This window comes from Hylaeus anthracinus, unplaced genomic scaffold (genome assembly GCF_026225885.1).
Source record: "Hylaeus anthracinus isolate JK02 unplaced genomic scaffold, UHH_iyHylAnth1.0_haploid 12002, whole genome shotgun sequence".
In the NCBI taxonomy this organism is placed as follows: Eukaryota; Metazoa; Arthropoda; class Insecta; order Hymenoptera; family Colletidae; genus Hylaeus; species Hylaeus anthracinus.
In genome coordinates, this window is record NW_026534349.1 from 14,649,629 (window position 1) to 14,671,454 (window position 21,826).

General features: G+C 36.5%; 1 protein-coding gene across 2 annotated transcripts; it reads left to right on the plus strand.

The window, feature by feature from the left end:
- Nucleotides 1–833: 833 nt before the first annotated feature.
- Nucleotides 834–21,502, plus strand: LOC128891710 (protein obstructor-E). 2 transcript variants are annotated; one of them, XM_054151439.1, is made up of 4 exons: nucleotides 834–1,020; nucleotides 8,562–8,963; nucleotides 13,555–13,768; nucleotides 21,142–21,502. In XM_054151439.1, the coding sequence occupies exons 1-4, from the start codon at nucleotides 981–983 to the stop codon at nucleotides 21,203–21,205; spliced, it is 720 nt and encodes a 239-aa protein (XP_054007414.1). In that variant the 5' UTR covers nucleotides 834–980; the 3' UTR covers nucleotides 21,206–21,502. The 2 variants fall into 2 exon arrangements, with proteins under 2 accessions (XP_054007414.1, XP_054007413.1); XM_054151438.1 differs by lacking the exon at nucleotides 21,142–21,502 and adding an exon at nucleotides 17,793–20,127.
- The last annotated feature ends 324 nt before the right edge of the window (nucleotides 21,503–21,826 follow it).

Genomic DNA, 21,826 nt, shown 5'->3' on the forward strand with positions numbered 1-21,826 from the left:
TTTCAAACAACTGAAGAATTTTGTATTGCTTCTTATCCATAATTCCACTTGCCGTGAATGCATAAACATCCGCAGTCTAACTGTAGTTAATATTTCTCAAGAACTACTTTAATATTTCTTTTGTAAATATTTACTTAACACCGTAAATCGCAGAGCTAACAAAGTTGCCGATTGAAATTCACCGCTCAAAATATTTGCCACGTCTCCCAGGGAAATGCTCCAATCCACGAAGTGTAATCAAACTATCGGTAACATTCTCGACCCTGGATACCTGTCGATTCCCCGTAACGGAAGGAACAAAGCGGGGGCCTTCGTTCCGAAAACCGAGAAGTAGACGCGTTTAGGCGTACCGGTGCGAAAAGCAACCGGACATCGAAAACTGGTCTCGCGGCCATTCGAGCAACGAACCTGAATAAAAGCTACAGAACGTGGGATCGCCGTGCCGGAGGACTATCGGGAATAAAAAAAAAAATTGTTTTAGCATTTAAGGCAGTGACGGTCGCGACAACGGAGAACGGAGCATCGCCGTCGGAGCGAACGGGACGGACGTTATTACTGGTGGCCCCTGTTAGGTCTTTGGATGGCATTTTCAGCGGGGAAGAATAAAGAAAAAGAAAGGTGAGATCGGCCAGACGAAAAGGAGAAAGACAGAGATTTGGGAGGGGGAGGGGGGGAGGAGGAGGAGGAGGAGGAGGAGAGAAGTAACACGGTGAGGTACACGGTACCTCTTCTTGAAGTGACGAGGTAGAAGAGAAGGAGGGTCTCCGTGCTGGAGGTGGAAGAGGAACAACACGTGACCAATGACTTATATAAAGGTGGAGAACGACAGGGCGCAAACACAGAGTTCTCTCTGCGCAGTGGAGGTCTGTGGCCGCAAAAGTGATAGTATTTTTTTTTTTTTTTAATTGTACCCACCGTACCTCAAGCGAACTAAACTCGAAAAACACGGTGCCACGCGGGAGACACACGCATTCGTAACCATGAGGACGTACTACGTGATAGCCGCCATTCTGATCGCCGGTACGTACCCGAATTAAACGCGTTACGATCACGAGGACCGAGAGGGTGGATAGTATACGGGGAGATGCGTTAATTGGGACGAAATAATGATCGAGAAACAAGTGTTACTCGGAGGACGAGCGATCTCGTCGGAAGTGGAGGACATAAGTGTGTGACATACGCGTGTGGATCACAAAAGAGAGTGCGCTCTTCGTCGCGATTGTCATACTAAGTCTACTGAGACGTCTCTGGTTCTTTAAGCAAAAACAACCGGAAACGAGTCCATGCTTGGAATTATTTAATATTTTACGAACGATCGATAATCCACGAGTATACCTAACCCAGACCCCCGATATATACGATGGACCATTTGCAAACACTCGAATCGTGACCCCTTAGGTTATTGAGAAATTCATTACTCGCTTTTTTTACCTCAGCAATTTTCCTGAGAATTAGAAATAATTCCAAAAATTCATTGAACCATTCAAAGTGCAGACGAATCGTTTCACGCTGATTTCAAAGTTCCCGAGGAGTGTTTCATTCAATTTTGAAACTATAGAGTGGCATATTTCTCTCGCGCGTTATTTCTTCGAATACCTTCTTATAGAATACTTGAAACGTATCGTTTAGACAGTAGAAAAATGAAAACTGTTTCACCATACGGTGCGACGTGTCGGTGAAACAGGTATCCAGAAATCGTTCAAAATGTTTTAACCCTCTATTATATAGCGCGGCCAGTTTGGAAATCAAAATAAAATCGATTCCTATAAACTTCGTTAGGGAAATTTTCCAGAATTTTTCCAGATTAAACCACTTAACACTTACAGAGACTACTATTCGTTAATTGATATGCGTGCCAAAAATAAAAAACACGTTTCGAAGAATAAAATGAAAATCGCGTGACTGAGAGTTAACGTACGATCGCGAATAAATCAATTCGATTCGCACACCGTGACCCATAATTGTCGCATGCAGTCGGCGCAAAGACCGAAGTATCTAGAAACTTCTGCACACGTCTACTGCATCAACGTGACAACGATAGAAAACAATCGAAACAACAAAGTAAGAAGCACCATTCTGAAAAACAATTTATCGATGCTTTTAAGGGGGTATCCTGAATTAGGAGGTCTAAAAAAAAGCGGTTTTTCTTGAAATTCTTTAGAACGGAAAAAACTGATTAATTCTATCGAACTTTTTATCTTATTTTGATATATATTTCAGTAGTCTGTACACATTTTTTCGACAAGACATATTCAAATTGAGTCGACTGTGACGCACATTTGTAGAGCACCTCACAATTAAAGCCTCCTATCGGCGGGAAAGATGCAGGTCGTAATTCTCGATTTTTTGTGTCAAACCAAAATTACGACCTGCATCTTTCCCGCCGATAGGAGGTTTTAATTGTGAGGTGCTCTACAAATGTACATCACAGTCGACTCAATTTGAATAATTCTTGTTGAAAAAATTTGTACATACTACTCAAATATGTATGAAAATAGGATAAAAAGTTCGATAGAATTAATTATTTTTTTCCATCCTAAAAAAATTCACGAAAAACCGCTTTTTTTTAGACCTTCTAATTCAGGATACCCCCTTAAACCGATCATTGAAAATCACCGATCGTCTTGCACGCTTCTTCGAGTGATCTACAAACGAAACGAGAGCGAAAGGCGGATTCAGTTTCCGTGCAAAGAGAAACCTTCCCGACACGCATTTGCATTCTTTTTCCTTCCCCTCTCTGGACTTTCCTCGCCGTAAGAGGATAACCTTGGCCCAGATCTTGACCCTTCTTTTTATCATCGACCAGCGCCACTGAAACATAGAAATATCTTTGACCAGTCGAAAATTCCTGGACAGAGAAACCGAGCAACGTGGACGCAACACGCGGCATGTCGGGCACGGTTCTAATTAGGGGATCCAGATGTGGTCAAATTAAGACGATCGCGTTAAAAAATCACACCTTTTTTAATACAATCGTCCATTATTTACTAAACGTACTGTCTAGTAATAAATTTAAGCGTCGATTAGATAGTCTGTGCGAACGAAATTTTATTCGAACCATAAGATAATAACTAGACTGTGAATGTTTATGCATTTATGGCAAATAGTAATATGGGGAAATCTATGAGAATGTACGAAAATTCAAAAAATATATAAAATATCAACAATAATATACACGTCATTCTTTTTCACATAATTCTTTTTCTGTGTCTGTGAAGATATGAATTTGCATAAATATACAGTCACATATAAATATAAGTATACAGTCTAGTGATATGTAACATCTATTCTCAACGTTTATTCGATTGACTGGTTAGATTTTTATTTCGTCATTGTAAAGTACTTTAATTCGAATATAATTTATAATTCTATAACTCGATATTTGGGATTTAATTCTATAATCTGTATTCTATAATTCGGTACTTAAAAATTTGATTCTTTTCATACAAACTTTCAATTCTAATTAAAATTTAATTTGCACAAAGAGTTCATTTTAAATTCTTTTTTGCATTCGCGCAAGATAAAGCTTATTTAAAATACCTATCCCTTTTTATGAGGTCTACTTTTGTTCTCATATTAACATTCATTAGTTTAACCATGAAAATTGCCAACATTATGGGTTTCGTGTTAAGACCGTCTCCAGACAATAGGAATCCATTTACATAAATTCATCTCAAACAAATTGAAATAAAATGCAGCATGCTTTCAGGTTTTCAATACACATACTAATGTCTCGCTGTAAACAGAAACAATTTAAAGTGCCAAATACCCCATTATTTTTCGAAATCAATATTTGACATTTCTTTGAAATCGTTATAAGACGCTAAATTAAACAATATAAAAATATTCACTAAAAAAACAAACATGTTTAAACCTCCAAACAAAGCTTAGTTCTACTAAACTCAAGGTTTCATATTTGAAGAAGTTAATTAAAAACAAGTATGTACTTAGTACACGAATCATAACGAAATGCTGAAATTTAAATAGCTTTTGTTTATTCTTAAATGTAGCCAACACGTGTGTTTCCAAATCATTTCGAACATTTTATTTTGTAAATATATTTGTAGAATATAGTGATCAAGACGATCACACACATTAACAATAAAATGTTTATAACTATATTATGAACTTGAAAACATGAAGTAACACAGAAAAGTTAACATTTTTCTAGCACGTCGCATTTCCCAAATTACAGTAAAACTATTACAAACAAAACGAGCATAAATTAAGATAGATATTCATCTATCAAAACAATAACAAACAAAATTACGATTAACTGAACACAGAAACAAAGAAAAATAAAAGAAAATGAAGAATAAGAAAACTAATATAAATTGATAATAAAATTCATGAATTTACGTTTAGTTTAAAGGTAAACTATAGTTTGACCATTGATTTATAACTAGACTGCGGATCTTTATACAAAATAAAATCTTCGCGAACGTGCCTACAAAAAATTGAACCTATATAGGAATTTATTTTATTCTGCAAATATTATAACATAAACTTTACTTTCAATCTTTTTTATATTCTTGCATATTGTTTGCATTTTGTAGGTTCTTGCACATTCAAATTTCCTATAAATGCATAAAGATCCGCAGTCTATTTATAACCATCAACGGATAGCCCTTAAATCAGTAATTCAAAAACTCATTGCTGTTATTTGTATGGGCCACATAAATAACAACTTTTCTATGCAAACAGATGCACAATGTTTTCAACCCTTATCGTTGAATCCCCTTGACATACTTAGCTATCTAGAAAGTATACAGCAATATAAAACACTAATAATAATGATAATCAAATAATTTCTAAATATACGAAGAAATCTACTAATAATATTAATGTATAATACTAAATACTTTCTATGTAACCTCTAAGAATACGAGAATGACCCAATCATGAGGTTCGAAAACATTTAACACCTTCTTCAACAGAAATCATACAGTACTAAATATCTTATAAATAATCGCTAAACATATAAAGAGGGCTCAACTATAAGGATCGTGAACATTATACATTCCCAATTATAACACTTCACGTTTCCTGTATTGCATAAGAATAACGCCAATGAATTTTTAGAGCATTCATTTGGCCTCTTTGGCAGATGTCGTTTTCGCCCATAGGGTAACGCGTCACTGGGCCCGGAGAAAAATGAAAGTGAATATAACACATGCGAGGGCCCGAAGGGGGTCGATGGAGGGGATTTCGCGGAGTAACGCGCGTCGGTGGTGTGCGCATGCGGCCGCGCGAGTGCGCGAGAAAGACGACGCTCGCGACGGAGAAACGCGTTGAGGAGAGTCGAGTGAACGGGATGCTGGGACTGCTGGGAGAGCCCAGTCACGAGCCGTGTTGGTGTTGCGGCTGCTGGTGGCGGGGCCTGGCTCTAGGCCCAAAGTGAAAGCGCCTGGCGAAAGTCAGTTTGTGTCCTTACATAAGACGTTTAGGTTATTCAGACATCATATGCCGCGAAAAAAGAATAACAGATTATTAGACGTAATTGGCAGCCGCCAGCGACAGGGACAATAGCCGATAAGAACGCACTTGTATTAGAATTGGTAATAAAAGCGAAAACGTAACGCAGACGTTTCATTTCTCGGGTATCCTCCTAACGTAGACGTCAAACAAAGAACTTTTGTATTATCCAGAGATTGAACGACATTCTTATCTAAATAAACATTTTCGACGACATTTAATGCATTGCTCGTTCGATTGGTATTTACAATGGCTGTAGAATGTATTCATACACCGATCAATTTCCAAAAAAAACTTTTGTGTGAAATTGTGGCTTCAAAACTTCTTTTTTTTTATAATCAATGATATTTTACATATTCTCGGAAGTCTCTGAGATAGATATAGCCCAAACAACATTTACTAGTTGATATAATTTGTGAAATTAACAAAAAAATGCGTAAAGTGGCTAAAAATATAGAAGCAATAAGTATTGGTGCGATTCTTATGAGGAACCATTTACAGTAGAGTTTGAAACGTAGACACATTAGTTTATTGCTCCGTGTGAATTAGAAAACATCAGTAAAGTCCTTTTAACAGTTGCACGAATACTTATTGCTCCAACATTTCTATCGATTAATTGTTTTTTTCTTGTTCATTTCGCAACTTACATAAATAGCTATTTTTTTGTAATCTATCTATTCTAGAGATTTCCGAGAATATGTGGAATGTCATTATTTACAATTATGTAAATAAATTAAATTACAATTTTACACAGTTTTTTTGGAAATCGATCGGTGTACGAATACTTTCTACACCCACTGTAATTTATGCATTGAAAATATACATATTTCACGTAGTTCGAGCCAAAAGTAAAACTCGATTGTTCAGTCTTCGTTACGAGCTAATTGAAATATAACTACGAACTATAACGTACGCGGTCATTTTTAAGTACTATGAACGGAAGAAAATTATAAAGTACTCGCATAAAAATAACCACGTAATACTACGCAATGGTAGAAAGTTTTTCAAAAATGTAATCCGTGTAGTCAATTTTCTATCGAATCGAATACAAACTTATCTGTATAACTGTCTAATTGAATAAATCACCGTATCGTGTTTCTATTCGTCAAATCAAAATTTCGCCCATCTTTGAAAAGCACAATATACGGTGACAACGGAAATACCATTTCTGAGGCGACGACCAATTTTATCTTTTAATTTTCTCCGGTAATATCCGTCCAACGACTAAAATTGTACACGATTACCACGAATCCCTGGCACGATTAAGTGTTACGCCGCAGTGGTAACCGCAGCGTACATTTTTTCCTGCGGATCGTTCTCGAACGGGAAAATCTGTGTGGTATTGGATGAATTCAACGCAGAAATATGCAATTTAACGATCGTTACTCTTTCAAACGAATCGTTTGAAATAATACATCGTTTCGAAGATCCCCGGACTGTTAGAAATCGCGACCGCAATGAAGGATTAGCTGTTGTTAATTTCCATTCTAAAGACGGAAATATGTAATCAGCTGAATTAGAATGGCTGGTTTAATTTCCCTACGCCTTTTTGCCAAGCGGTTTTACGTAAAACGTTTGTATTCAAACTCGTTACTTATTTCACAGTTTTTCGCCAAATATGGCTGTCATTACTATCGTAACGAGTAAGACTAGTCAGACACAATGCCTGAACGAATCGACTAAACTGGCTGAAAGTAAACACTTCTTGCGGAAGTTTTGCGGAAATTAAACGAAGCTTCTTTGTGCATCTCACTTCTACCGGGGTGTCCTTCGTCAATATAACTCTGCAAGCCTGAGCAAATTTTCTTGCTCACCCGCTACAAATATTTCTTGTCCGTTTCGATGCCAGGAACGTTACAACCGTCTAGTATTTTTTGTCTGTCGTGTTACATTACCGAGATGACTTTTACAACTCGATACCGGAAGCCAGGTGCAATTTCCATTTTACTATCTAAGGGGGTTCTCGTTCGCTCCAACAGAATCGAGAATGAAGTTTCTTATTGATTAACGTTGAAAATGTACTTAGGAATATTATTAACGTCTCTAGACTTGTGATGGGTGAAACCTTAAACTAATATTATAGCCACTTTGTTTAAAATCTCTTATTAAGATAAAAAATAGTAGATTTCAGAGCATTCTTTATTATTAAAAAATCTTCCCGATGGTACCAGCAAATGGTACCCCGTGCAATGAAACGTTCCCGTTTGTATTCACAATTTATTGATTATTAGGCGTAGAAATTAATTCTGTGCCTTTATATTCAATCATTTACTCTAGTTTAAGTAGAAATATTTTTAACTTAAGTCTTAAGCTGATGACCATCACAAGATATGTATATATTATATACGAAATTTTGTAGCCATACAATTTTGTTTATTATTATTCTCCTACCGTATTACAAGTGTTTTAGATAATTATAATAATTCTAGGAGAATAACAACAAGTAAAATTATATGTCTACTAAAGTTCATATATTAGATGTAGAAATTAATTCTCTGCCTTCACATTGAATCATTTAAAACTCCACTTTAATAAGAATTATTTATCTATCACGTTTTTGTTATATTACACGATCACATGTGCTTTTTCGAAATGTATGACTCAGAGAAGATAAAAAATTGGAAAGTTTTTTTTTAAATTATAAGTTTCCTTTAAAAAGATACATAATTAATTTCTACACATTATAATGGCCATCAGGTTGAGCCTTACAATCTTATCTCGTTAGGTTATGTGTTTAGATACATCGTAATAGAGATCAGATTGAGGACTTACAATTCGAAAGTTGGTGCTTTAATGCATCAACATGAGAAGTAAATATAAAAATTGATTCTCTCACATTATATTCAATCATTTATAATTGTAGTCTTAGTAGAAACTGTAGTCTTAGTTTCTATAATCTCAGTTTCTATATCTCAATTATATTATATCTATATCTCAATTATATTAGTCTCAATTTCTATACCTTAGTAGAAACTAAGACTACAATTATAAATGGTTGAATATAATGTGTGAGAATCAATTTCTCCGCCTAATGCATTGCAATATAAATATCATGTGACACTAACCACGCATCGTTACGATTACAGGCGCGAGCGCCCAGGAGTCATTCAAATGCCCAGACGACTTCGGTTTCTATCCTCATCACATATCCTGCGACAAGTACTGGAAATGCGACAACAACGTCGCGGAGCTGAAGACCTGCGGTAATGGTCTCGCCTTCGACGCGAGCGACAGCAAGTTCCTTACCGAAAACTGCGACTACCTCCACAACGTCGACTGCGGCGACAGGACGCAGCTCGAGCCAGCAGTGAGCACGCCGCATTGTCCCCGACTTTACGGTATCTTCCCCGACGAAAAGAAATGCGACGTGTTCTGGAACTGCTGGAACGGAGAGACCTCCAGGTATCAGTGCAGTCCTGGACTCGCTTATGATCGTGAAGCCAGAGTCTGCATGTGGGCGGATCAAGTACCTGAATGCAAAGTCGAAGGTATGTACGGGCATCGGGTGATGCGTACGAATGCATAGGTTTACAACTTGGGACAGATTCCTGAAGGAGTGGTCTGAATGTGGTAGAAACGTACCTGAAGCGTGAATGTGTGCATGAAGTATGAATGTGAAACGAAAGTTTTGTATGCGAAGTCAGAGAGTCTGCATATGGATGAGTGAAGAACCTGGAAGCAAAATTGAAAGTACAGTAATGTCTCGTTAGACGTACAAAGGATCTAGCAGGATAAGGGTAGGCAATCGACCTCCACCCCAATTTTCAGTGGTATCATGTGCCGTGTAATGATTTCGACCTAAAACATCATCCCGCAAAGTTTCAGACCATTACACCTCTACACATCCTTAATTTTATTATTTCTTTTTTCGGTTACTATTTCAGATATTTCAATTCTGCAAAAACGAAAATATTCGTACTTATAGACTGCATCTCGTATATTTTTTTTCAGGGTATTTTCTTAATTATTAAGGGTAGAAAATAAATAATTTATTTCTTGCTGGTGGTAATTGCAAACAACTCTGTGAGCGACAACTACCAAAAAAATTAGGAACGACGATCGGTTATTTAGCTGACACTTGTAAAAGTTTCAGAACAGTCGGAGTTCTGGAACATGGTTAAATAATTAAAAAGAAACAAAAATCCCATGCGTTACGCTCCGTGCAATGGGCTGAAGGAGAATGAGACAATGTATGTCAGACACACTGCGCGTATCGTTACAGCTATGTATACGACAGTGAGGCAATCAGTTTCAACAATTTTGTAATTGATATCATACAATTTTTCTTACAAATATTCTGTTTATTACTTCTTAAACGCTATCTAGACATTGCTCATAAACACGCGCTGTGTGTCGTTCGATGGATTGTAACTTAGTTGTAAATAATTAGAAAGAAACAAAACTGGCAATATGAAACGAACTAAATGTCACACGAAGGTCAACATATTGAACCTCGATGGATTCATTGTTTTATAAGCTATTAGACTGTTGTAGTGAAAATATGCAGTTTCTGTCGTACGCATAGCTATAACGATACGCGTAATGTGTCTGACCACTATCCCATTCTACTTCAGCCCGTTGCACGGAGCGTAACGCATGGGATTTTTGTTTCTTTTTAATTATTAAAACCATGTTCCAGGACTCCGACCGTTCTGAAACTTTTACAAGTGTCAGCTAAATAACCGGTCATCATTCCTGATTTTTTTTAGTAGGTGTCACTCACAGGGGTTGTGTGCAATTACCACCATTATTTAGTTTCTGATGTCGTTCGAAAAAAGCAAGATTATGGTAATGACTACAAAGGTCGACATGGACTGACACATTGTATTATTACAAAATAGGGCCTTTAATTTATTAAGTATCTCGGCTAGATGCTAAATATTCGAACAATGTCCAATTCGTTTAATAGAAATCAAATTATGAAGGATGACGTGGAATGACATTAACATTAAATATTTCAAATATTATTTGACCTAGAGGCTGATTAAAACAAGTAAGATTATGGTGAAAACTACAAATTATAACATAAATTAACGTTGTATTAGTATGAAATGGGAGCTTCAATGTATAGTATATCCGAACTTGTTTGAGCTAGATGCTATTTAAATAAAGTAGAAGTGTGATAGAAACTGTGTAGGATGTCATGGACTGACATAGATTTACCAAAGACTACCAACTGCAATATTTACGTCTTTGTTGCGCCAATATTACATACAAACAAGAAATGAAGCATTGAATAAAAAAAATAAAGAAAACAGAAGAAGGAAGAAAATAAATATACAGAAGCCGAAACATGTATTATATACAGAGATGAGAAGTTGGTCTGCGAGTCTGACTAATTGTAGTATAATCTCCTTCCTCTGGCTCTACCTTCCAATGTATAATTTAGTAGATTATACCACAATTGGTCAGACTCGCTGACCAACTTCTCATCCCTGCATAGTACGTACAACAGTGCAGAGACAAAGTACTTTACACAGCTACATGCTCCCGTTAATCGTACTATAAATTATGGTCTATCGTAGGATCCGAACTCGTATAGTATGAAAATGCTACTGTTGATAGCATTGTGGCCAATGTTGCCACAATGTTCGCCAATGTTCTTCCACCGCAACGATCTTTTCTAATTTGCCAAACTATACATCAACGATCGCGAAGTTGAGCAAAAAATTGGTCGCGCGATTTCTTTTCATCAATCAAACTTTTCCTCGAGCGCAACTGCAGTGAAATCAGCATTTGCTGACTTTCAATTTTCATCGTTGCTCTCTAGCATTTGCTGATGGGAGCTCGAAAGATCAATCCTAAAAGGAATTGCGAGTCGTGTTGGGTCAGACATCGTATAGTCAGCGTTAATAGTTAACCTCGCGACCAAGCAAGCATCTTTACTCGTGGTACCCCCTTCACCTTAAGGGGGTCACGCGCAGCGACGAGACCGAAAAAAGCATGATCTTTGTGATTTTTTATTGAAACATCTAAAGACGTCTTTACAAAATCTGTTCGTGTATTTAAAAGACCATATTTCGGAGAATACATCATAATTTTTACAATAAAAAATATAAATAAATAGACATAACATTGACAATTTTTGGAGACCCTGTCAAGGAAAAGCGTTTTGCGGTGACCACTGTCACTCGATTCTGGATCATCTAAAATGAAGAAACGAAAAAGTTTTATGTAATGTATTAAATTATCTAGCCTTTAATGGATCGATTTTAAGAAATATTGATTTGGAACAAAATGGTAGGTGTTTTAAGAAAATATTGTGATTTTCGATAAAAATTTGTTCGTAAAACGTCTGCCATTTTGTCCCAAATCAATATTTCTTAAAACCGATTCGTTAAGGACTAGATAATTTAATATATTACATACAACTTTTTATTGTATGTAATTATAGTCTATTTATTGTCATTTTTCTATTGCAAAAATTATTATGGATTCTCAAAAATATGCTCTTTTAAATGCACGAACAATTTTTGTAGAGATGTCTTTAGATGTTTGAATACAAAAATCACAAGAATCTTGCATTTTTCGGCCTCGTGACTGCGCATGACCCTTTAACTCTCTGACTACCTGTGAACACTCGATCGCAAACTCGATCATACCAATCCCAGTAAAGTTTGCTAAGGTAATTTTGCCATGTTTTTACACAATGTTTTTCTAAACCGATATCTAATAACCCTGCGCGTTCGATCATTCATTTATCATTTAGTTCGAGTATTCATTAACTTATTATTAATTGCTTTTGCAACCATCGTTCACAATTATGAGATTAACCTTTCTCTTTCCTCTCTCAATAAATCATTGTCAATAAAGTTTACCTTGTATCATTCACGGTTAATCATTCCTAATTACTAGACTGCGGAACTTTATGCAAAATGAAATCTTCGCGAACGTGCCTACAAAAATTTAACTTAAATTGGAATTTATTTTATTCTGCAAATATTATAACATGAACTTTACGTTCAATCTTTTTTATATTCTTGCACATTGTTTGCGTTTTGTACATAGTTTCTTGCACTTTCAAATTTCCTATAAATGCATAAAGATCCGCAGTCTACTAATTACTCACTAATCATGCTCACGTATTAATATTTGATCAAGACTCTGTCGTGAACTCTGTAAGTGACCATTGTCAATATTAACACTATGCCGTCCGGTGGCACCTCTGTGGTGCCATGCGAAAACTATCAGTCCGTTCTACCGGTGCCAACCGCGCATAGTGTTAATCAAGACCCCTTTGTACCTCATACAAACATTCCACTACAATTATCAACAATATTACGATGTTTTATATGCTTCTTGAATTGTGAGAAATTTCGGTCAGGTGATCGTCAGATCAACACCTTTGGAGGACCCATTTTAGATTTCTTAAAAAATAACCCGATGATCCCATGATTGACCACTGTCAATATTGCTAGACATCTTTATACCTCAATCAAGCATTGAATTCTATTCGTCGACGATATTAACCCTTTGCACTCGAGGCCTTTCTTTCTATGCTAATGCTAATGCTAAGATTATAATGACTTCGAAAATGAGATCTCTAATTTGAGATTTGAGAATCAGGTCATCTTTGCCTCAACGACAATTATTTTATGAGCACTTTGAATTCCAAAGAAATTAAACCTAAAGAAAACCTTGTGTTGACTGAGAGTCACCTCTCGAGTGCAAAGGGTTAAAAGGTTTTACGCGCTTATAAAGGTGTCCAAAAACGCTGAGCCCCAGTCTCTCCGTTATTCACACCAGTTGGAGCGAAATACTATGTTACGAAACGTCCATTCACCAGAAATCCACCAAGCCCACCGTACGACTGTTACTTTTCCTCAGAATATTATTCATTCCTAGTGTCACCCCGCATTCGATCACCCATACGTGACAATGTTCCCCACGCACATCCTGTGTTTCATCGCGCGGAATCTTCGCTCGCGATAGAATTCAAAGCCGAACCCTGATTTTACCATTCACCGACATCACACTCGACCTGTTCCTTGTGTAATTGCGAGGTGGCTGGCACGCCTCTCTCTCTTTCTCTTTCTCTTTCATCTCATCATGTTCTGTATGGTTTATCGCATTGCGCAGAGGTCGCAGGAGGTTTCACGTGTCCCGCCGCGGGTGAAGTGAGCGGAGCATCCGGCAGCTTCAGCAGACACGCCCATCCCGAGGACTGCAGAAAGTATTACATATGCCTGGAGGGTATCGCCAGAGAGTACGGTTGCCCTATCGGCACCGTCTTCAAGATCGGTGACGCCGACGGCAGCGGCGCCTGCGAGGATCCCGAAGACGTTCCTGGATGGTGAGTCCACTTTGCTCTTTTAGCTCCTTTAACACGTTGGCTGCCAAGCTGAAACTCGTGAAAATTTCCGCGAGGTTAAAATTTTGTCTCGAGGACCATTAGGAAGATTAGATAATTTACCATTTGTCATAGTATTTAATTTCTTTAACGTCAGATTTATTTTCATTATTGTCTCACCTGTGGAGTGAATTGTTCTAGTTCCTTATTGCAAAAGTCCTGTCACCCGTTTCTGGATGACGTGGCGACCAACGTGTTAACATTCTTTCAGCGATCCACCTTTTAGAATTGAACCCGATAGGAGTTTAACCTTTGGTCCTTCGATTGCTTTCCTTCTTTGAAATTAAATACGCAGGTAATTGTTATTATCAGAATAACGTACAAGATAGGACAGGCAAGTGTAACGGAATGATAATTTCATTGCCCAGTGCTGTTAGAAAAATTATTTATTCTCTTATTATTGTCGGTTGATTACCAATATATATAAATGTATATGTTACTATATATTTATAAGGTTAATACGCTATATTTGCTTCTATAGTTAACTGTGTTATACCTTGCAACAATTTTATCATTTGCAATAGAGATAAATTGAAGAACATGGAGATGTTTTGTTACTTACAAGTCGTATCTAATAGCCTAATCAATATGGTTGCATCGATACAAACAAGAGACTTGCGACTGTTTCCGAAAAAGTAGAAAAAGGAAATACTTTTAAAGTTGCTGTATTTACAGGACCATATTTCTTTATCGATGGAATGGCTCATGTGCATTCAATAATTGCATTATGTTTTTAAATGGAAATCCATTATCTTCTCCGTAGACGATCGTAACCGAAATCATCTTAATTCAGCGTTGAGAACAATTAAAAAAACGTTGTATAATGTGCGTAGAATATAATGAAGAAGCGTTTGTCTCATAGCAAAATCTCACGAGCTAATCATTTTTTTACTACATTAACTTAATGCTGTTTTTGATTTAGTACAACAAAAAGATTCAATCGATACAAAAAAAAAGGATACGCATTTCCATTAAACAAAAAATGTACCATATCACATACACCATTACCTTAATAAAAAAAAAAATGCGGTACTGATAATATAACATCCCTCGAATCATTCGTCTTCTTCCTTAGACATATTTCTTTAACAGCACTGATAATGAAATGATAACTTGTTATACTTATTTGGTCCTGTTCAAACACTTTTAGAAATTATACATAATAAAGCAAACCAAAACTATGTAAATGCATATTGTACATACAATTTATATTTATATACCTGTATATTTATATCATGTAAACCATGTTTGTTTGCTTTACATAATATATAGAATAACAATAATTGTTATATTAATTATACTATTATTATATAAAATAAACACACATATACTTACTTATATATAAATAACCATATATATATAGAGAGAGATAAGTTGAAGAAGATATATATATATATATGTACGTAAATATAAGTATGTGTGTTATTATATGCAATACACATATGCATACAATTAATATAACATTAATACTATTATAAAGACTAATGCTCGTAGTGCCTACCTGCGTATTCAATTTGACTGCCCAAACCGAAATATTTTTAAATCCCGGAATGAGAATGGTTGGAAACCCAGCGAAGTAATTGCACGAGAGCACCATGTTCGTTTGCACTAACAGTTCGACTTAATCGAAATGAAACGGCTTTACTTTTTTCTCTCTCTCTCAAAAAACAAAATGTCCAAACTTCCCGATATTCTCCTACTCGCTCCGAACTTTAATCGATAACGTTAAAACGAGCAATGAAGTGATACCGTCGTTGTAAGTTTGCTACGCTTACGCATCGGGAAAGTTTCGCGACCAGACGTTACGTAAAAACAAATTCTGGATAAACCAGGTGTTATATAGTCCACGTTCGATTACAGTATTTAAAACTCCGCGACACGTTTAGAACCACACGCTGAAAGTTCCTAATATAATTTCTCCTTTTTCTCGAGCGACGCAATTAAACGAATAGTCCCGATACGCCTTGCTCTGATGCATGACAATATGATCAACAAATTTCTGGAAAATTGATTAACAGGTTGGTTGTTCGTAACTCAACGTTTTAAAAAAGTCAAATTACAAAATAGAGATACTCGCGACATTTGTGACAAGTCGTAAGAAGTTGAGTTCAGAAAGCTGTTCCCCTCCCCTTCTGTTTCGAGCTGGATACGCCCGTGCTGTGATACCGGGTCGATAAGTTTTGCGTAACAGCATCCAAATGTTCGTAACACAATATTTACATAATGTTCAACGAGAACAGGAATAACGTGTATGAAAGCCAACGCTCAAAACGTGCCGCTAAAGATACGAGAATTGTTTTATATTGAACCCGTTTAATCCGTAACGCAATTTTAATTAATATTAACGACTCTACTAATTTTGAAGTATTAAAATTACATCCTAAAATGATTAGGTGGTGCATTCAAGTCTTACTTCGAAAAAGACATTTAAATTGGGAACAGATAAAAAAGAATTTCTTTCTTTTGAGTCTTTAATTACTTCATAAAGTAAAAGATTATGTTCTGACTAATTTGATTTTGTCCATACACACATTAATTGTGTATACCTTTCTATTTGCGATACTACTCTTTCCACTTTATGAAACCCATTCTTTATTTCATTTTTCGGTTTATTTCATTATTCATTATTCGTAGAATTATTTTGTGATTAATATCCTGAAGTAAGCTTATGTGAACCGTCAGCTTTTTTCAATAATATTTACTATCGTTCTTAAAACCAACACATTTGTAAATGTGAACATTTATTATTTCGATTTCAAATCATTGTATACTAAACATATAAGAGCATGGAATTGAGAAGATGTGAGTAATTTTTATTAATTTTTTTAAAATTGATTTTATTATCCCTTTTAATTTAATTAATAAGAACATTGTAAACAATGGATTAGAGGCACATTCTGAATAAACACCAAAAAATTATATCGTTAAAATGGAAAGCGGAAAAATGAAGTTGATCTTACTTAGAATGGTATTGGACCAGTAATTGTTTGTATATTTGGTACATGGTAGCAGATAATGAAACAAACTCTTATTCACTCTATTCCCAATTGCTTTAACGACTAATTAATCCATACATTATTGTTTCAATTCTACATGAAAATATAAGTCGAAAATATAGAATAAAAATGTTTCATGTGAGGCTTTGTTTTCGAGAAAATCGACTTCGAATTTTCGTCGGAAACGGGTGTCCTTGATCATATCTCGTTATAACGAATCTCATTGTAGATCGTTGTCACGATGATTATTATCGCAGTTTAAGTTTGTTTTTATCGTGACGGAAAATTAGGAACACGTACTGAAATAGAATGTTGAAGTAATCATAAAATTTATTATTACAGAAATTGCTAAAAGTGTTGCCCATTCTGCCGAATACGTACTTCTGCTCTTCTAATTAAATTTCTATGATCCCTTTCTAACATATTCGATCGTTTTAGATAATAATAGTACGATAATAGGTAAGAAAAAGTTTCCGTGCCATTGGAAGTGTTTATCGACATAACTACAATCGAGACAATGATCTACAGTGAGATCCATTATAAAGGGACATAAACAAATACACCCGTACCCGACGAAAATTCAAAGTCGATTTTCTCGAAAACGAAGCCTCGCATGAAAAACTTTCATTCTATACTTTCGACTTACTTTTTCACGTAGAATCGCCCCCTTTTCGTTTGTACCACCAGTTACCGAACACCGTGAATAACAACGTCCCCCAAAATAACTATCGTGAAAACACTTTTTTCGATACCTTCAACCCCTCATTAAATATTAAACAATTCCCCTTGAAACGAAACAGCCCCGTAGATCCCGAAATTTCTTTACGCGTCACGTTTTGGGTCTCGAGCGGCTCCGAATGCCAAACACTCGTTCACGTACGTGATTAACTCGAACACGATACACCCGCGAGTCAGGTGGCACCGTTCACGCATCTCCTAAGCTCCGGATTTTTCCTGGTTCTGCTTCACAGTGAGGATTACTATGGTGACCTGGACCTAAAGAGCATCAGGAAGAGCGAGCTGCTTGCCGGTATACAGAATTCGGGCGAGCCCAGGAAGCCCCACGGTCAACTCAAACCAAGGCCCCCGTCGGCACCCGCGAGGCCCAACACACCCCAGGAATAATTTCCAATAACGCCCCTACCCACACCCCAACCCTCCATTTATCTATTCCCCTTCTCGCGTCTTCGCGTTCCCTCGTCTCCATCTCGGCATCTTTCTCCGCAAAGCTCTCTATCTCTATCTACGTCTCTCCGTTTCCCTATTTCTGTCGCGCACGCACAAAACGAACAATTTACCTAGAATCCCGGGCGAACTCGGAAAATCTCGCGCGAAAACGATCCTGATTGTCCGATACCTCGAAACGTGCGACCCTGAAAGTCGTCGAGTGCTCGGTCAACGTTCGAGGCAAAGCTTGTAAAGCTCGTGGTGGTGCGAATAATTCTAGGGTCGACATTCTACTCGGAAGGTGGAATTGTATATGGTAATTATGTGTATCGACCAGTCGCGAATTCTTCGTATCTAATCGAACGAACTCGAACCACCACCTAGATGTTTATCTTTAGATACCTTGAGTGAATAGTGACCATGATCGCTGGTATTTCAAGCCTAGACGCAAATATTGGTGTCATGAACATTGTGTTGCGATACTCGCGCCTTTTCGTCGAGTTTTTATCCCGTACATCTGGTGTAACTTTGCGATTATCAGTTACACGAATTCATTTTGTCAGTCGGCTAGTTTTCGAACGACTAGAGTTGCGAACGTACAATGATAAATCTTTTTAATGGATTCATTTATGTTTATCGTTTCGAGGAAGCTTCAAATTGGATAAAGTAAATAAACTTTTGCTCTCTTTCAGTGGAGATTTAGATATGCTATTATTCTCGACCTTTGAATATGGATATTAGACGATAAAAAAGAACGTACACGTTTAATATTTTTGTATACTCTCTACAAATTTTTGTACCAATTTTATTCGAAATTCTTAATTAACTTCTTCGGGGACGATTTTTCTGCACGCTTTTCTTATATCTCTAACTGTACATCGGAAATATTAGTGCAGTTATTATCAGTGCAGCCAGACCATACAATTTTTGTTCTTTTTATTATTGACAGTAGTTATAATTATAAAAAACTAAACGTCCACATATGTGGCCAAGGTCGTGAAGAGGTTAATTAATCTTCTACTTCATTTTAATATTGAATTTCACGAACGTTTATGCAGAATTCATGTTTTTATAGATACAGAAGATTTATGTTTACACGAAAGTACGTCGTATCTTCTAAACAGTGCAACGTGTACTTTATATATTTTTGCGTTCGTGCACGACCATTATTTCCAATCGCGATATAAACGTACAGTTTAGTTATCAAAGATTCGTCGAAGCTGCAATTATTCGCACCGCTATAATAATATCGGTGAACACCGTCGCGTTCGACAGAAATCCACGAGAGACAATTCGTTTCGAATTTGGGGAGAGCGAAAATTCGAATTTCATTCGCATCAATGTTCGCGCTAATTATTAATTAGAAGAAGCGTCTCGCCGCCAACAATGGCGTCGGGGGACAATAAAAATGAACCGAGTTGTTCGCGCGATTTTAATTCCCCGCGCCCTGTTCTCTGTCTTTCGTCGTCCAGTCATTGTACTGTAGAAGAGAAAATCGAACGAGGAACCCGTGTAAAATTATTAAGAGACTGATCGTATAGCTCGTCAGAGCGTGGGAGGCTGATTAAAATCTGCGAACATCGTTCGAACACTTTACCCTCTCTCGGTGAATCTATCTTCGATTTTCTTTTAGCTCGTCTTCGTTTTCCTGATGAAAATTCGGTACATTTAATCAGGATACTAACGTGTCAAGTTGCAATCGTGTCGTCTCATCGATAACTTCCTCGTTGACCCTCCCTTCGAGCTTCCTCTTTCACTCTCTCTTGCCTGTTGTCGTCTTTGCACCCCTGAATTTGTCTCTTTGCTGTTCATACTCCCTTTGTTTACAATGAGACGTTCGATTTAGAAAAAGAAAAGAAAAGAAAAGAAAAAAGAGCATACGCAAAGGAAAGTATCTCTGTGATCGCGATGTACGTGTATTATCGCGCAGGAGAACAAGTTTGCTGAATTTCGTAGAGGAATCCGAATGAGAATTCAGTGGACAGGGGAGTTTGAAATTTCCTCAATTCGAGAGCCCGTCCTGTCGCACTCTTGGCCTCGGTCGAGCATGCTTGCGTAAGCTAGACTCATCCGTATATTTGTAAGTAATGTGAAAGATTCGTATAATAAATGGAAAAAAATTCGTAAAAAAAAAAATAAGGTTGTGTGCTTTCGAAAAACCCCGATCCCAGTTGCCTGAATATTTCCCCGTGTTGCTTTTTGTTTTGGAAAGTCACCCTCGACCGAACGTCGGGACTCTAACCCTTGCATGCTTGTTTTACGAGTGAACAAAATAACAAATTTTTGTGTAATTTCACGTTTGTGTTCTACTCTGTGAACTAGGGTCAGTAATGGGCAAGATATCGTTCTGGGTGGGCCAAATAAATGTGACACAAGCCGTAACTTCGTTATCGGTATCCTTAGGCCTTAGAGTATAATTTTACAGGGAGAAAAACTATATATTTTATATATATATAATAGCACATGTCCATTCCATAGTTGTATTATTTTCTTTAATGGAATCGCATGCCCTCTTCAAGAAAAAAAAAATGAAAAATATCAAAAATCGTATAAAATCTGTAGAATGAAATGAACTAATCAATTTTTGACCATTTGAACACTTTTTTACTTTAACTATACTTAATACTTTTCTATATTTTAAAATATGCATTTCAATTTAAGAACATAATTCAACTATCAAATGCGTATACACGCCATTGCACTTGTAAAAAAAATATGATGCTGCAAATATGATACTGAACCATTTATTTTCTCACTTTCAATTCTTTTTTCTAAATACACTGATAACGCAGTTACGATGTGTCACACTTATTGGGCCTACTCGTACCATCGTTGCCGGACAGATAATATTAAACTATGCATCTCCTTCGTTTAAATTTTGTTTTGCTTAATTAAATTAACATCGATTAAAATTACACTGATATCTCACTATCCACGATAAATAATATTAACACTAATACAAAAATGAATTCGACTAAACCAATTGTACACATTCTAACTCACTGTCGGCTGTGATACAGTAAAGTACTTCCGTATTGACCCCATAAAACCCTGAAAATCTAGTTGATAAGCATACTGTCCTTTCGCTCTACCTCTATCTTCTTCGCTACATGTGTAAGACAATTATAATTCTGTAAATAATAAATTTCATAGCGAAAAATACTACGGCGACGTGGATTTGAAGGCTCTACGTAAACAGGGGTACAGGAAGAAGTGATCAGAGAACGAGAAATGGAAAATTCAATGAGTTTAACAAACGATGAAAATTCATAAGAAGACTTAGGTTTTCATCAGAATCGATCGATATCCTACATCACTCCCTTCTTACAAATGATGCCTCGACGCTTGTAAGATCCACTCATCTAAATTTCAGACTCATGAATATATAACTGCGACCACGTTTACGCATTCTGTTCGAAATCATTCATGTACCATCCATGTTCATCTATGATAATAATGAATAATGTAACGTAGGCTACTGTGTAAATAAATCGATATTACAAAATATGATTGGTTTTATTTTCATGGTATTCCACGTTTTTGTTCAAAAATCCCGATAGGATCGAAGATATTCCATGGATTTAAGAAAATAAAATTACTTCTTTTTTTTGGAATTGTTAACCCTTTGGCTTCGTTGGAAAGAGACTATTACAATTTTTTCAATAATTAACCCTTTGCGCTCGACGTTTTTTTTTCTGGTATCTACCAGCAATTCGAGATGTTTCTTAACATTCTATTGCTCTGAATTCTAAGCTATCGAGATTTTAGAACAAGGTCACCTTTACCTCACCGAAAATCATTTTATTGATACGTTGAGCTCCAAAGAAATTAAATCTAA

Excerpts from the sequence above, each read along its gene's own strand:
- LOC128891710 (XM_054151438.1), top strand. The coding sequence starts at position 981 with ATGAGGACGTACTACGTGATAGCCGCCATTCTGATCGCCG. Across the intron at positions 8,964-13,554 it reads ACCTGAATGCAAAGTCGAAG|AGGTCGCAGGAGGTTTCACG; the intron begins GTATGTACGGGC and ends CGCATTGCGCAG. Across the intron at positions 13,769-17,792 it reads CCCGAAGACGTTCCTGGATG|TGAGGATTACTATGGTGACC; the intron begins GTGAGTCCACTT and ends TCTGCTTCACAG.